This window comes from Camponotus floridanus, unplaced genomic scaffold, assembly GCF_003227725.1.
Source record: "Camponotus floridanus strain SB8 unplaced genomic scaffold, Cflo_v7.5 scaffold35, whole genome shotgun sequence".
Classification (NCBI taxonomy): domain Eukaryota; kingdom Metazoa; phylum Arthropoda; class Insecta; order Hymenoptera; family Formicidae; genus Camponotus; species Camponotus floridanus.
The window spans coordinates 1,824,458-1,841,975 of NW_020229492.1; the positions used below are offsets into that span (position 1 = coordinate 1,824,458).

General features: G+C 26.7%; 4 protein-coding genes across 5 annotated transcripts; 2 read left to right on the plus strand and 2 right to left on the minus strand.

Annotated features, from left to right (window-relative positions):
• The first annotated feature begins 650 nt into the window (after positions 1-650).
• On the plus strand, positions 651-3,775 carry LOC105250070 (protein SMG9). The gene is made up of 9 exons (XM_011255948.3): positions 651-875; positions 956-1,002; positions 1,117-1,303; positions 1,393-1,692; positions 1,812-1,956; positions 2,322-2,439; positions 2,510-2,621; positions 2,855-2,963; positions 3,600-3,775. The coding sequence occupies exons 1-8, from the start codon at positions 730-732 to the stop codon at positions 2,931-2,933; spliced, it is 1,134 nt and encodes a 377-aa protein (XP_011254250.1). The 5' UTR covers positions 651-729; the 3' UTR covers positions 2,934-2,963; positions 3,600-3,775.
• LOC105250069 (protein Dr1) lies at positions 3,107-7,986 on the minus strand. 2 transcript variants are annotated; one of them, XM_020027184.2, is made up of 2 exons: positions 3,962-4,082; positions 3,107-3,785 (listed from the first exon to the last, which is right to left on the minus strand). In XM_020027184.2, exons 1-2 carry the CDS (start codon positions 3,979-3,981, stop codon positions 3,275-3,277), a joined length of 531 nt encoding a protein of 176 aa, XP_019882743.2. In that variant the 5' UTR covers positions 3,982-4,082; the 3' UTR covers positions 3,107-3,274. The 2 variants fall into 2 exon arrangements, with proteins under 2 accessions (XP_019882743.2, XP_011254249.1); XM_011255947.3 differs by lacking the exon at positions 3,962-4,082 and adding an exon at positions 7,880-7,986 and having other exon boundaries at positions 3,110-3,785.
• On the plus strand, positions 4,323-7,326 carry LOC105250071 (fibroblast growth factor receptor 3). The gene is made up of 8 exons (XM_025410818.1): positions 4,323-4,599; positions 4,684-4,906; positions 4,979-5,142; positions 5,309-5,555; positions 5,839-5,942; positions 6,020-6,119; positions 6,187-6,765; positions 6,838-7,326. The coding sequence occupies exons 1-8, from the start codon at positions 4,367-4,369 to the stop codon at positions 7,258-7,260; spliced, it is 2,073 nt and encodes a 690-aa protein (XP_025266603.1). The 5' UTR covers positions 4,323-4,366; the 3' UTR covers positions 7,261-7,326.
• Positions 7,987-12,723: 4,737 nt separating the features above from the next.
• On the minus strand, positions 12,724-17,448 carry LOC105247972 (putative fatty acyl-CoA reductase CG5065; the record flags this gene model as incomplete). Its single annotated transcript, XM_025410800.1, has 5 exons — positions 12,724-13,192; positions 13,288-13,548; positions 13,799-13,984; positions 14,124-14,310; positions 17,161-17,448. Coding segments are annotated over 5 exons (1,040 nt in total), but the record flags the coding sequence as incomplete, so codon positions are not given.
• Between the last annotated feature and the right edge of the window lie 70 nt (positions 17,449-17,518).

Consider the following 17,518-nt stretch of genomic DNA (forward strand, 5'->3'; position numbering starts at 1 on the left):
TCGAGTTATGAGACTTGAAATCATTTCTTAATTTTACATAAACCATAAAATATCTTGTAAAATATTCAATTTTCGATTATCTTACCTTAATACTTTTATGTACAAAATAATGAGAGGAATCAATTGGTGTAAAGAAAACACATAGTTGTTTCTAAGAAAAAAATATGTAATTTGCAATTAACAATTCCATATTTTTTGTTAAAAACAACTATGTGTTTTTTTTACACCAATTGATTCCTTTCATTATTTTGTACATAAAAGTATTAAAGTAAGATAATCGAAAAATGAATACTTGACAAGATATTTTACGGTTTATGTAAAATTAAGAAATGATTTCAAGCCTCATAACTCGAAAGGTACTTCATGGAAAGATAATTTATTGTAGTATTTTGGAAAGCTCTCGAGGTAAGCTACAAGAATATGCAATGAAAAATAGGGGGTTCCATTTTAAAAAATGTACTTTCTGAATCGTCTATTTCCGGCCGGAACGAGAAGTTGAAAATATCACTATTTGATAGAGCGCACCCGATTTAAAAAGAAAATGTTTTTACTTTTTTTAAATAACCACTTCTCTAGTTCTTAAATGGGTGGTACAGGTGGTTTGAAACACCCTGTATATTATCCTCCATTGGCTTGCGGCTTTGCGCTTGCGCACTGGGCGCATCACGCATCACGCACCACTTGGATTGAAAAGCTCAAATAATAACAGAGAAAAGAAGATATGTAAAGATGTTGTCGACGACGTCGAAAGATTCAGAAAACAAAGACGGAGAAAATAGGACTTTAATTAAGATCGTAGAACGACCAACGTTTATCTTGAAAACTCGAGAAGGAGAGAGCAGAGCTGTTTCCCCAAGCCAACGCAATGGGCACAAGTATGTGCCTTTAATAATTATTAATTTATATATTTTGTCATTTGTTACAATGCATCCTATAATAAAGAAAAAATTTTTAGAAAGGATACCGATATATCTTCAGGAGCACCAACGAAAATACCAGATTGTAAGTAATATAGAAAGTGATTTATATATGAGCTATGTGTATATCAATACTCCAGTTTATTTAGAAAACTTATATATTATCGCTGAAAAGTAATATATAAAATGTATATTTTAGCAATCCGTATGTTTTCAACATGTCCTGAGATGAGTAGTTGTATAAAATTCATGGATGAAAATATGCAGTTGTGTGAAAATCCAATAGATTATCTGTGCGACCAACAAGACTTTCTAGTTGTTGGGTGTCTAGGTGCACAAGGTGTTGGGAAATCAACAATTATGTCATTATTAACATCACATTACTCGTATGTATTGCATTTATTTACGTTAAGTTACTCTTAATTATTTTTGTAAAAATTAATGCGCTGTTTTAATAATTTTATATTACAATTAGATCCAACATTTTTCAAGTCCAAGATTTATCGCATTATGAAAATGATGCAACAAATTGCACTGCCGGAATAGATTTTTATATAAGTAAAAATAGGATAATATATTTGGATACACAACCAATCCTTTCTGGACTTGTAACTGACTACTCTGTATGCTTTGATCAAAAGAAAACCACAACTGATTTTGTGAATACCGATTCCAATTTGGAGTTACAATCTCTTCAGTTTGCAGCATTCTTGTTTTCAGTATGCCACGTTATTATATTTGTGCAAGATTGGTTTATTGATCCAAATTTGGTGAGGTAATTGTATAGATAATATTTGTCTATTTCTTGAGAACATAACAATTGTTATAAAATTTATAATTAAGTAACTAATTGACTAATTGTAATTAAATAACATTTCTATATTTCTCTTATAGATTTTTACAAACAGCAGAAATGTTAAAACCATCTTCAACAACAATTATGGATCAAGATTATGTGGAATATTATCCACATGTTGTATTTTTGCATAACAAAGTAGGACTGCAAGATTTTATGCCAAGTATTATTGATCAAATGAAGGTACTATTCTACTTTGTTATACATTATACATATTAAATATATATTTTTATCTTTTTTAATTCTCTATTCTCTATCTCTTTTATATTCTATTCTTAATTAATTTAATTTTCTTGAACTTTTCTTTATCATTAAATTTTAATTAATAACAATATGGATCTCTCTGCTTTGTTTATTATTCTAAATTGATTTCATTCTATGCATGTATATCAAATTGTTAAAATGAATACAAAAAGATTAAAGAATAAATTAAAAATAGAGAGAGAGAGATCACTTTTTTAATTTCACTAATATGCTAAGAATTTAATTCTATATTTAAATATGCCTACATTTTCAGAGTTATTGTATCTTTACATCTTTTTCTGCAGGAATTTTATAATAAAGTATTTTCAAGTTCTCGACTACAAACTCATAGTGGTATAGATATGAGTCATTGTTCGACAGAAAATGGTTTAAATTTATTTTTGATACCTTCAAGAAAAGAAGGTAAATGTCTGCTTTACGTCATTTATAGAAAATTGTGTTAATATTTGTTGATTTGTGACATTTGTTGCAGAAGACATGATATTTTGTGAAAATGAAAAATCTCTCATAGACAAATTACGGACAAAGATACATGGAGTTACCAGGAATTTAATGACACCGTCTGTATTAACAGAAAAAAGCTGGTAAAATAATATTCTAGATTTATTATTTTATATCTCAGTCAAATTGTTGTATTCTTGATTTAAAAATGAATTTACTTATCTATTCTTTTTAACTTTCTGAAATTTGATTTAACATTTAATATATAAATAACAAATAAGCAAGCTAATTCAGTTTTGATAAACAATGAATAGAGAAGAAGAATCTAACTTAATATAATTACATATACATAAAATAATGTATATGTTATTGATAGGTATCATTATGTTTCAAAAGTCATGGAGGCGATAAAGAAAAGCCATCTATCTTCTGAATATGGAAGACTAATGCCTTGAATATATAAAAACTATTTAGAAGGAATACAGGTATAATTCGCTTTATTATGATACATTGCTTTTATAAATTATGATAAATAAAATTATAATGCATAAAATACAAATATTATTAGATTATAACACAGAAGAATTCACTCTTTTGTGAATAATAAAATTTATATTTAATATTCTCCGTTTTTTTTATTCAATATTTTTTAATTGCTATTATTTTCATCTGTATCTATTTTCTTAATATTGTGTTCGATATATTAGAAGTATTTTGCTGCTAAAGTACAAAATTATGTGTATGCGTGTGTATGCATGAAGTTATTCTTAAATATAAATTTTGTCGTGTTTGAATTTTATGAATAATCTTCCTGTTCACTGTCAACTTGTTGCATGGATGCCATTTGTGCAACAGCCTGTAATTGTTGCCATTGTTGTTGCTCCGCCACTGCTTGTTCCTCTCTTGCTTTAGCGAATAGCTCTTGTTGTTGTCTTAACAATTCCTCTTCTGGAATTCCCAAATTCTCCAATCTAGTACTTTGACGCCTTCTTTTAGCAGCTACAGCCTTGCAATCTCGTAATACAGCTTCCGCTTCCGCATTGTAGTCGCCAAAGCCTAGTTTTTCAAGTGCTTGCAAAACGTGTTCTGCATTTATAGTTTTCTTCTGTTGTTGATTACAGATTTCATTCGCCTCGGAAGATAATAAATGAATGAATTCTGTACAACAATTCAGAATGAGCTCTCTGGATTCGTTTGCAACTCGGACGTGGGGTAAGATTTCCTTAATTATTTTGTTAATGGATGCACGAGGAAGAGTGAGCTCGTCATCATCAGTTGGCGACATCGTAGCCGAGGCCATTTGGTTTCTGGAACATCAAATATCAGACATTTTAAAAAATTTTCAGACTACATCAAATTATTTTACATGAGTTTAGGACATGTATATATCATGTATATGTATGTGTGTGTTTATATATATATATATATATATATATATATATATATATATTAATTATTAATATGAATAAATCTTATATTTTACCTTTCGTTAATTGTGGTCATTATTTAATTCGGAATTAATAATTTTCGTTCTAAAATTAATTCTTACTCAGCAATTTATATAACTTCTCGATTATTGATTCGTCAAGCAATATAATATTTGCAATAAAAATGCCCCATTGTATTTATCAGTTTATCAATTGTAATTTATAAGATTCTTAAGCACTTAAAGTAAAATTATCAGATAAGTATTATCCAGATAAGTTTTGCTGGAGATAATTTTAATCAGACTTTGAAATTGAAATAAAGCACAGTATTTTTATTAAATGAAGTGGATATCTTGTGCCCAATAAATTTTAGTGAAGATAAAAATAATATATATAATAATATTAAAATATGTAACATCTAATTGTTTATATAATGGTTCCTATTATCATTGTAACATGAGATGTTTGTACAGTGTAAGTGGATTTTAATATATAACATAATTATTATATTGTTTTTATGTTCCAATACAACATGTACAACAAATGCAAAGAATGTAATGAGATTTGCTGGCATTGTGGAAAATATCACAGTGTACGCTTTAAAAGATGAGAATTATCTTGAAAATGACAAGTCATTAAAATTAAACATATCTTGGATACCACCGAACAAAGGGAAACAACCTTCTTCATACAGGTAAATGAATGTTGTTATTTATAAAGATCATTTAAATATTTAAATTATTACACATACATTTAAATGTATTTTTATATATTATAGTATTATAATTACATGCATTCCAAGCGAAACCAATATAGATAAGACAGAATGTATAGAAAGTTCTGCATTCTATAATGTGCAAAATAAAAGTCCATTTAGCTTATTAGTACCGCAAAATAAATTATTGAATGATATGTCGGAGATACAAATACGTCCGAATTGTACATACAAGATACAAGTGTATGCCAATCCAAGAGCTAAACCTGTAGGAAAATTGCCAGAGGTAAAATTGAATACATACATATATACACGTTACGTATACACATTTTTCAAAATATATATATTATACATATAGGTCATCTATACAGTTCCAAAATGTATAAACCATAGATGCAGTTGTGTGGATGCAAAAGTGACCTTGCCTATTCCAAAAGTAGAAGTAATTCAAATGAAAAAAAATATCGTTATAAATTGGAATATTACATCAAATAGCTCTCCCATTCATTCTTATGTTATTAGGTAAAATTTCTTGTCTCTTCCAACTGTTTGATTCTTTTATTGTTTTATTTTGCATTTTAAATTAAGTGACATGATATAATATATATTTATAATACTTATAATAATATTATATATATTATATTATATATATTAATATTATATATTAATATTATTTATAATATTCCAGTATTGGCATACCACTATCAACATCAAAAGCAGGGCATTCTATATATAATATTACGAAAATAAGTAATGCAACCTTTACAAAGAATACATTTAATTGGGATTTGAAGATTGACAATCAGTATGTAAAAATGAAAAATGGATACAAAATATTTGTGGAAGCATTAGATTACCAAGGTTGTTCGGGATCTCAAGGCAGTTTTATTATTACTAATATAGATGAAATTGAGACATTAGGTGGCAGTATCGTTGTACGTATCTTTTTTAAAAAATATGTATTGACAATTAATATATAATATATTATATATAATTATATATAATTACATATAATATATCATATTTAATTATATTAATATATTATATATAATTAATATATTATATAATATTAAGATAGTATATAATATTAATATTTTATATAATATATTAATATATTATAATATATTAATATATTATATATAATATATAATAAAAATATATTATCAATAATAATATATTAATATATAAGTATGAAATATTAATATAATTATGTTCCAGTGGTTGTTACTTGTTGGTATTACTATTTGTATTATATTAGGATTCATCAGTGTTGTATCGATACATAATAAAACTGGATATCAATTCATATGGCCATTTAGACAGTAAAGTAGCAATTTGTCAAACTTTTCCCACTTTATCAATCTATTACATATTCATAATTTATATTTTTGAATGACAGGGGACAAACTATGCCCGGATTTACTGCTCATAAATTGACTCAATGGCCCAATTTAGATTCCCAGTGTAATAGTGGTACATATATTGCACAAAGTTCAGAGGTAAATGAAAAAATATCAAATCATAACAGATTTAAAAATTTAAATGCACTCATCAAACTTATTGCAGGAAAATTGTTGCAAAATACAAGATAATGAATTTGAAATACCATACAAATGTATAAATCTTATATGTGAATTAGGAAAGGGACAGTTTGGCAGAGTATATTTGGGCAGTTTAAATAATAATGAAGATACATTAGTAGCTGTTAAAATGTTGCAATATTCTGATACATCTAATGAATCTGAAGCTAGATGTCAATTATTGGAAGAAATTAAAATAATGAAAGCAGCTGGTTCTCATCCACATTTAGTGAGCCTTATAGGTTGCTGCACCTTACCAGATAATCCTACATGCATACTTTTAGAGTACATGGAAGGTGGAGATTTGCTCGCATATCTGCATTCTAGAAGAGTCGAATTGGATGATTTATCTTGGTACTGTTTCGAAAAGACTGTACCTGGATATGTAAATATTATTGGAAAAAACAAAAAGGATGAAGATTTATATGGTGAAATCAACAGACAACAATTTATAAAATTTGCACTTGATATTGCAAGAGGAATGGAACATTTAGAAAGTAAAGGAATCACACATAGGGATTTGGCAGCAAGAAATATCCTGCTCACTTCAAATCTAACACTTAAGGTAGTGCATTTTATAATGTTATAATTATTAAAAACATTGATTTGAAAAACTATAACAGTTGATTGGATGTAGGTTTCTGATTTTGGCTTATCTCGAAATGGAATTTATGTGATAAATCATATGGCAGGAAAAGTTCGTCAACTGCCAATACGTTGGATGTCACCAGAGGCTATACGTGATCGTGCTTTTTCTTCCAAAAGTGATGTCTGGTCATTCAGTGTTGTTCTTTGGGAGATTGGAACTCTAGGTTCTTTCCCGTATGCTAATGTACAAAACGATGATTTGCTGCTTTATTTAACTCAAGATAAATGTCGTCTAGCCTGTCCTAATACCATTTCTCCTGATATATATAAAATTATGTGTTCCTGTTGGAACACAGTGCCACATAATAGACCCAGTTTTGCGCAACTTGTTTTAGATTTAGAGACGCTCAAAGAACCTCTACATTTCATGAATGAAACAAGTAATCCTTGTTACACATTATTATCACACTAATATATCTTTGAATTTGAATACATATGTGTACATATATATAAATAAAAGATGTGACTTGAGGTGTAACCTGATATTAATATTTAAGTACTATGAAAAGAATAAAAATTTACGCAGGTTAATTATGAAATTTTTATTTTTATAAAATAATATAGAAATTGATATTAAGAAATAAAATGTTTATTATATATAAATATTAAAATAAACATATATATAAATTTTAAATATATTAAAATAATATTTTAAATAATATTTTAAATATATTTAAATATTTAAATATATAAATTTTAAATATATATAAATTTTTAAAAAATTTAATTTTTAAATGTATATTAAATTAACAGTCGTTAGGAAAACTAAATACTTGAACAAAGTTATAGATTACCAAGGTTATGTTCAATCAAAACACATGATAAAGAATGTTAAAATAAAATGAATTTTAAGTAGAAAGTTGCAAAAAAAATGCAAGAAAATACAGTTATAAATTTGTGCTATTTTCTAAAAGTAATTTTTTAATATATATGTACACATATATACAATACGCATGACAATACTTTTAAAGCGATATTTTTCTACGTTTCAGAATAAAATAGAAATTGGGTTTATTTTTTAATTCACTTACTTATTCTTCTACTTATCGACGAATTGTAAAATAATAAATGCTAATATTGGTGTCTTGTTTTATTCTGTTTACTTCATACTTCTTCCTTATGGCTGATTAGATTCCTAAATGGATTCGCCCAGGATGTAAGAAAACAGAGAGAAGACTGACAATTTAGATGATTCTAAATGCGCCCTCAGTGGACATGAACAAAGCCAGTGTCCATGAATGTTCTCAGAGGGTAACATAATTCGTACAATTTCTGGTTTTGTTCCGTGCTATGTGCACGAAATGTCGATAGCACTAGATAGCACCAGTGCTGTAGAGCAAGATGCTTATATAAATATATATAAATATAAATATAAATAAATATAAATATAAATAATTATATAAATATAAATAAATTTTTAATTTTAATTTTTTAAATAAGTTGTGGTTCTCTCTCTCTTTCTCTCTATACATACACACACATACATACACCCTAACAGCACACATGTCCAAAAGATGTCTAGAGGTCATCGAGAGGGCATCCAGAGGACATAAAATATCCTTTGGCTATTCTCTGGATATTCTATGGACGTCTTTTGGACATGTGTGTTGTTAAGGCATGTACCCGATTTACTTAAAAATTGCTCGCGATTTTTGATAAAAGCCATTTATTTTCATTTTAAAAGGGGTAGTCATGTCAGTGGGACATCCTGTATATTAAAATTATCTGCTCTAATTTATTCTCAATTATTCTTCTTATTCTTTTTTATATATAAATAGAATTTATTATACAAGTAAAAAAACATAATAATTAGTCATATGTGGAACGATTACGAATTAATTTGACATTATATGAAATATTTTACATTATTGTTCGAGTGTTGCTGTACGACTGATATCAAGACAATGACATATAAATATTAGCGTGCTAGGTATTGTTTACACCGGCAAGACCGAGCATTGTGTTATTATCCGTTCATCGCATCAAAATATTTTATGCATTTTAACATACAAATACGCAAAATATTAAAGTATAATATATAAATATTTTAGAGATTACATTTTTTACATATTAATTATTTTACATATTAATTAATTGAGGCATTACGAAGCTTTTTTATGCTTATTTAGATCTATGCTTCTGTTTGTTATTACTGCGCGATTTCAATCCGAATTACATTTAAATGATCGAAAAATAGAATAAAGCATCGCGGCCGGGTTAGATGACTCGAAATATCATTTAAAAAATAATTTTTGCTCGTAAAGATTTACCGATTTTGCAACGATAATTCATTATGTTTTCTGTTACTACGATTTTTACTTGATTGAATGAGTAAATTACGCAAAATATGTGTTTGAAGAATCTTTATTGTGATATATATATATATATATATATAATTATCGTGATATGGATAATTAGTTTTTTTATTTATAAAAATTATAAGTACGCATCTTATTATTATAGATATAAAATAATTTTTTGATATTGATCGCGCCATCGTGTCTGAAAAAGGAATTAAACGAAACGTCATTATATTATGCTATATTAAAAAATATTAAATAACGTGTGAAATTATAATAAATATAATTATAATACTAATAAATATAATTATAATAAATATAATTATAATAATAATAAATATAATTATAATAAATATAAATATAATTATAATTATATGTATGAAAAGAGCGCAGAATCTAGTGAGCCATTTTCTGCTGATTATTATTTAAAATATTAAAGTTTAATTTCCGTGCGTGATAGCTTTCTAAATCTTTAATTTTACTCAAAGCTACGAATTTATCATATTAGTACACTGTAATATAATTTTTAGATTATAGAATTGTTCGGGAAACGTGAACCAGATTACTACGAAATACAGCATTGTAGTATCTATATGTCATATACTCCTTAAATTTATAATAATAAATATAAAGTTTCTAAGTATTTTTTTTCTTCATTTTCATAATTAAACAATTATCTTCTCTAATTTCATAATAATAATAAAATATAAATCTTTTATAAATCATTATTAAATCTAATTTAAATTTTTATCAAATTAAATTAAATCTAAAATAAGTCTTTATTAAATTTAATTAAGCAAACTATTGTAAAAAATACAAAATCAACGAGAATTGCTTAAATTGCTGACAATGATAAAAAAACTGATATTTTTCAATATTCTGTTCCAAAGAGACTCTATCTCTGTTAAATGTATGTGTGCACTGTATTTTAAACTAATTTCAAGTTGATTTGTTTTAATAATAAAATAAAAAAAATATATATATATATATATGTATATATATATATATATATATATATATATATATATACCATATATATTGCATTATTTTTCTAATTATATCTTCTATAAATAAAACCAATAATATAATTGACATAAATATTTAATAGAAATAAATGAGAGAATTATTTAAATATCATTTCACTCTTTGCTCTCGATTGGGAAATATCTCATCAAAGCTTCCTTGTTGACCATCTACTACTTACCGAGAATAAAATTGAAATGAAAGAAATGAGGAACTCGAGAAAGACTGAAGTTTGCATTGACAGGACATCGCGATTAATCTTGGAAGCTTCTCTAAAAGACATAGAATTAGAGAGAAGCTTTTGCATAGAATGTCTACAAAGGATTTTAAATGTGTACGGAAGATATTTAAAAAGAATTGTTTCGTGATGGATTAAAGGTAAAAGATGCTTTCTATTAGAACTCGAGATTGCAAGAACATTGGAAAAAGCTCATTATATCTAGAATAAAGTCAAGAGTACGAATGGTTTCATTGAGATCTCTATTTCTACAGAAGGATTTAGAAAGATTAGATTTTACAGTCAGTATAAAAAAGATTAATTCTGTGAGCTGGAAGGAAAATTGTGAGATTCTAAAAAATTCGAACGGGTTTTTAAAGATACATTTAATAAAATGATATAATATCCGATTTTTGAAGAGAATAATTTCTTTACTTTTGGAGGAAATATTGGTATAAAATTGCTGAGAGACTTGAAGCTAATATTCCAATCTAATCCAATAGAAAGAAAATCAAACAAATCAAAATTTTTAAGATAAATAAGTTGAAAAGATAAAATCACATTTTCCTAGCTTTTTTTCAAAAGGAGCTGAAACAAATGGTGAATTTCTTACGCGTTTTGCACCAAGTTCTTTATTGACAACATATTTTAAATTTTTGGTGATGTATATATACGAATATTTATAATCGAAGAAGTCAGATATTAATTACAAACATTATTTATCTAATTACAAGTCTTACACAAGTTTGTTACATGGCAAAAGTGTACAATATGACACAATTATGTATATCAAAACATTGTCATGATATGGCTTAATAATGTATTAATAATATATTTCATTAATTTATCGAAACGTATTTACGCAATACATTGCGCGCGAAGAAAGCAATTTTGATGGTTAAATACTTACGCTCAGGAACATATTTGATATGCATCAGATGTTTCGTATTTATATTGAGAATAAGAAAAACCATAAAATCGTAACGTTACACATTTCTGTCATGTTTTATGAATAATCAAACAGATCAATTCTTTTTTGAATTTCAATAGTGATTTATCTAATAACGTATTACGATCATATTTCTGTTATATACATCAAATCTCAAAGTTTAAGTATAGCAAGATCACAAAAAGAGAATTACGAAAGTTCAAAATCGAAAAGTATTATATTTTGAAATATAAATCTGTATATATCTCATAATATTTAAATAAAATTGTGTGTATATATCTCATAATATTTAAATATATACACATAAATACATGTTCATTATTTTGTTCATCATATTACAGATATATGTACATACAATTTTTCGAATTTTTAAAGAGATTTTATCCTCATGTATAGATCACTTCCAATATAATTTATAGACGCACGCACAAACTATAACAACTGTAACTTTTTGCGCTTGATCGTTTTATATCACAGCCGCCTATAGTCCCTTTAGTTCATTCAGTTTCAAAGAGACAACGCAAAAGTGTCGAAAGACATTTTGCCTTAAAAATGCTTTTCAATAAATTTATTTGTTTCTGCAAGCGTAATGTGTGATAAAATTGATTGATTCAATTATAATTGTTTAATTATATGATTATAGAAGTGTTTGAATTATAGCAAAAATAATTTCATTTTAATATTGATAACACAGGCCTGCGAAATTTTATTTAGGTTTGGTTAGTTGCGAAAAAGCAGAGTAGGTGAATCTGATTAGAAAACAAATCTGGCCGCAGAATTTGTTCGGTACGTCAGATATTTGAGTAATTTGTGATTAAATAGTTGAAAAATTTAACTATAAATTACTGTTTTCAAGAAAAAATATGTAATTTGCAATTAACAATTACATATTTCTTTTTAATAACAACTATGTTTTTTCTTTACACCAATTGATTTCTTTCATTATTTTGTAAAAGTATTAAAAGTATTAAAGTATGATAATCGAAAAATGAATATTTCACAACATATTTTACAGTTTATGTAAAATTAAGAAATGAATTTCATGAATGAAGAAGAAATTTCAAGTTTCATAACTCAAAAAGTACTCAATAAAAATTAACTTAATTATAGTGTTTTGGAAAGCTTTCGAGATAAGCTATAAGAATATGTAATGATAGAGTAGGTTCCATTTAAAAAATTGAAGGTGACATTCACGTAATCTTCGAACGACTTTTTGTGGTCAAATCAATGACATCATCTCTGGCCCCCTTCAAGCCATACAACTTTTGTCTGAAACATTTTCTTCTAACTCTAAGTAAAATCGAGATATTTGACTGACAAAAATAAAATGGGACATCCTATATATAATATAAGGAAATGTTTGAAAATTTTTATCTTTGATCTTTGAATTCTCTGTATATGTATATCTTGATAGAATAACACAAAATAAGAAACATAACATTTTTTGTACGTGTCAATTGTAGGATCTTTAAGAAGCTAACTTAATAATTATCGTACAAAATATGTGAGAGATATGTGAGAAAATGTTTTAAACAAAGATTTTATAGTATTTACAATCATTCTACATTTACGCTTTTCAAAATTATATTTCTTGAACTACCTTTCCTTTCTTTCCTCCTCTCCTTCCCATTAATATCTGATTTAATTAGTAAATTAGTTACTTGACAACAGTTTAGTACTACAAAGTTATATGTTCCTCTTTCCTAAAATATTTTCCATAATATTTTTACAGTGTTCCTAGAATTGCGATCCAAAAGCTTCCGTATAATTTCTCGATGACCGACCGGCACACTTGATCATTCCTAATAACATGAATATACTGAATACTTTGGTTAATTTATGCATCCAATACAATCTGAAATACATTAATAATCGATTTATTTTTTCCTGCGCAACGTTTATCTTGCAAGCTCGAAAATGTAAATAAGAATATGAAATTGGAAGACTTACTTCGATAAACGATTTCGGGCATTATTTAACGTATCTGAATTGTCTTTCAAAATATATTTTCTAATTCCTAATATGTATTGATGTAAGTACGTATCCCAATCTAAACTTTTGATATCTACGTTGAAATCGTCACAATCACCCGACGCTCTTACAAATTTCACTAACTTCGTCATGTTATCAGCACAGAATTTCCATTCGTTCATCGTGAAGAACTCTCCAGTTTTAGCGGCGCGCTCGAAACGTTTGGCGATTTTCATCATTCTGAAAAAAAAAGAAAAAAGTAAGAGAAAAGAGAAAAAAATCGTCACTCAAAATTAATTTATTATTATAATTTATTATTATAAATATCATTTAGAATTTATTATTATATTAGAATTTATTATTATAATTTAGAATTTATTATAATTTTTATTATAATAAATTTATTATTAGAATTTATTATAATTTATTATAATTTAGAATTTATTATTATAAATATAATTGGTTAGAACAAGAGAAAGAAAGCACTTACATAGGTTTATAACCTTGGACCCTTAATATAAGATCTACGATGAATGCAGGTAAGAAGTGCAACATAGCTACCATGATAGTGTGAATGAATTTGTTTGTTCTAAACGTAAAGTCTGGATACCACATGACGTATTTCGATGGAGATTCTATAGCGTGCTTCCTCGTAAGATGTCCGAATTCACGCCATCTGCAAAATCACACATTTTTTTTTTATAGTGTCTCTCACTATGTTCTTAAATATCATATAAACATCATACTTTTATTTATTGCTTCATTACGTTATATTATACTATATTATACTATATACCAGTTTTTCATATACGCACGTGATTGGATGCAATGAGCTGCTGGTACAATTATAAATCTTTATCGTATCGGAACGTTGCGTAGCGTTATACCAAGACGCGCATATTAATGTATCGACAACAAAATCGACAGGTACAACGTCTACTACTAAATTTGCGTTGCATATGATGCTCCTAATAGTACCTCTACCTATCTCTGTCATTATACCTAATCAAATAATGGAATATAGTATATTTGTACACAGAAAAAAAGGACATTCTTGTTTTGAAAATATATTTAGTTTTAATATGGAAATCTTGAAATGAGATTATATTGCGTTAATTAAAGAAAAATATAATTGCTTGAATAATTGCTTACTTGAATGAAGCCATTTTATATAATTAAATCAAGAAAAATATATTCTTATGCAAAAATAAACAAATTAACATTAAAGGACCGCGCCGCGAGACAATACGAGCAAATTAATAAGATAGAAATAAAAATAAATAAAACAATTAATTATAAGTTCGTTTAATTAAAAAATGTTTAAATATCATACAGAAGAAGACTAAGTTAAGTCGAAACGTTTGCGATCTTGTAATTAAACGAACTTATAATTAATTGTTTTATTTATTTTTATTTCTATCTTATTAATTTGCTCGTATTGTCGCGCGCGGCCCTTTAATGTTAATCTGTTTATTTTTGCATTGCAATACACGAGCCTTTTAATTGTTATTATATTTATTATTTTTATATTCTTATGATTTAAGATTTAATTTTCTTGAATGGAAAAGAAACAATGCTGGATAATAACATTTTTAAATCGAAGATTATAATTTTCTTAAAGTGAAATTAAATAATTATATATTCTTGAGGTGACAATTACAATATTAAAATAAAAATATAATATTGTTAAAATTTAAAATTATTAAATTCTTCTAAGAAGATTATAGATTGTTGCGTATATACGAAACAATAAACGCGTTAGTTTAAGTTTTTGATTTGACACTTGTTTTTTTCTGTATACACGTCTATATAATTAATAGAAGAAAATTAATTTATTAGAAATGTTCGGTTCATTTTATACAATTTAAACTTTTAATATTTTTATTCTTCATTATATAATAATTCGTTTTTAATAAAATTCTTCAAGCTAATGTCACGAACATGTTATATGAGCGATTAATTATATATAGGGTGACCCATTTTAATTTCCCCAGTCAAATATTTCGGAAAATAATGAAAAATCGAAAAAATGTTTCAGACAAAAGTTGTATGGTTTCTAGGGGGACATAAGATGGCACCATTGGTTTGATCTTGAAGAGTTATTTGAAGGTCACATGAAGGTCACCTTCAATTTCTTAAATGGAACTTACATTTTCTCATTACATATTCTTGTAGCTTATCTCGAGAGCTTTCCAAAACACTATAATAAAATATTTTTTTATTGAGTACTTTTCGAGTTATGAGGCTTGAAATCATTTCTTAATTTAACATAAACCGTAATATATCTAGTAAAATATTCATTTTTCGATTATCTTGCCTTAATACCTTTATGTACAAAATAATGAGAGAAATCAATTGGTGTAAAAAAAACACATAGTTGTTTCAAAGAAAAAATATGTAATTGTTAATTGCAAATTACATATTTTTTCTTAAAAATAACTATTTTCTTTACACCAATTGATTCCTCTCATTATTTTGTACATAAAAGTATTAAGGTAAGATAATCGAAAAATGAATATTTTACAAGATATTTTATGATTTATGCAAAATTCAGAAATAATTTCAAGCCTCATAATTCGGAAAGTACTTAATGAAAACTAACTTAATTATAGTGTTTTGGAAAGCTCTCGAGATAAGCTACAAGAATATTTAATGAGAAAATGTAGGTTCCATTTAAGAAATTGAAGGTGACCTTCATGTGACCTTCAAATAACTCTTCAAGGTCAAACCAATGGTGTCATCTTATGTCCCCCTGAAAACCATACAACTTTTGTCTGAAACATTTTTTCGATTTTTCATTATTTTCTGAAATATTTGGCTGGGGAAATTAAAATGGGTCACCCTGTATATCGTGCTTATTCTTTTCCATATTTTTAATAACTTTTTATAAAAAGCAATAGGCTTAAAAATTATATAAAATACAATGAGCAATTTAGGCTTATAAATATAATATTTTATAATATTATATAAAATAAATTATATATAAATATAATAAAATATCCAACTAAAGAAACGAGAAAAAATTATTCTTACATATAATCAAACATAAATATACAGAGTGTTTCAGACCATCCGTACACCCCTTTTAAAATGAAAATAAGTGACTTTTCGCCATCGCGAACAATTTTTAAGTACATCGGGTACGGTCTATCAAATGGTGATATTTTCAACTTTTGATTCCGATCGGAAATATGCCATCCGGATCGGAAGTTGAATTTTTTTGAGGATACATGGTACTTCTTATTACAGATTCGAATTATACGTGAAGAAATAAGAAACTTTTGTATCAAACGTTTTTCTGAAAGTGCCTCTGTCAAAAAAATTGATCTTTATTATTTCATCACAGTTATTTTCAAGGTCAATTTTAAAACTGACAGAGGCACTTTCAGAAAAAACGTTTAATACAAAAGTTTCTTATTTTTTCATGTACAATTCGAATCTGTAACAGAAAGTACCATATTCCCCTAAAAAAATTCAACTTTCAATCCGGATGGCATATTTCGGATGGGAATCAAAAGTTCAAAATATCATCATTTGATATATCGTATCCGATTTACTTAAAAATTGTTCGCGATTTTTGAGAAAAGCCATTTATTTTCATTTTAAAAGGGGTGGTCTAAGACACCCTGTATATTAAAATTAATCTCCTCTAATTTATTCTCAATTATTTTTCTGATTCTTTTTTATATATAAATAGAATTTATTATACAAGAGAAAAAACATACATGGATATATTTTATATGATTTATTATTTATATTTGATTTTACGTATATGTGTGAACTTTTTTCCCCAGTAGGTTTCCTGTCAAAATTTCAATCAATTTTCAATCACTTTTTCAATATAGATTGTACCTGTAATACCGTAAACATTATCTACCCATCCTGGAAATGGTTCTTGATACGCTGCGCAAACTATACTCGGTCGTACGATCGCGATTGGTAAATCGCTTCCCTTGGACAGCACAATCTGCTCTGCCAAACCTTTGGTCAACGTATAAGTATTTGGATGATTACCGATTAATCTCTTCTCTATTATTCCTATCGTTTCGTCATCCAAATTTTCGCACATATCGATTACTGTGTACGGCTTTATCTCCGTGCTGTAATATTGGCAATGTGTATCGTTATAAGGATATTTTTCTACAGCATATGCTTTATTAAATATATTATTTTATATCGCGCCTCGAAAAAAAACGAATTTTTAAATCTC

Excerpts from the sequence above, each read along its gene's own strand:
- LOC105250069 (XM_020027184.2), bottom strand. The coding sequence starts at position 3,981 with ATGACCACAATTAACGAAAG. Across the intron at positions 3,786-3,961 it reads ATGACCACAATTAACGAAAG|AAACCAAATGGCCTCGGCTA; the intron begins GTAAAATATAAG and ends TTGATGTTCCAG.
- LOC105250071 (XM_025410818.1), top strand. The coding sequence starts at position 4,367 with ATGTTTGTACAGTGTAAGTGGATTTTAATATATAACATAATTATTATA. Across the intron at positions 5,143-5,308 it reads ATTCATTCTTATGTTATTAG|TATTGGCATACCACTATCAA; the intron begins GTAAAATTTCTT and ends ATAATATTCCAG. Across the intron at positions 6,120-6,186 it reads ATATTGCACAAAGTTCAGAG|GAAAATTGTTGCAAAATACA; the intron begins GTAAATGAAAAA and ends AACTTATTGCAG.
- LOC105250070 (XM_011255948.3), top strand. The coding sequence starts at position 730 with ATGTTGTCGACGACGTCGAAAGATTCAGAAAACAAAGACGGAGAAAAT. Across the intron at positions 1,003-1,116 it reads ACCAACGAAAATACCAGATT|CAATCCGTATGTTTTCAACA; the intron begins GTAAGTAATATA and ends TGTATATTTTAG. Across the intron at positions 1,957-2,321 it reads GTATTATTGATCAAATGAAG|GAATTTTATAATAAAGTATT; the intron begins GTACTATTCTAC and ends CTTTTTCTGCAG.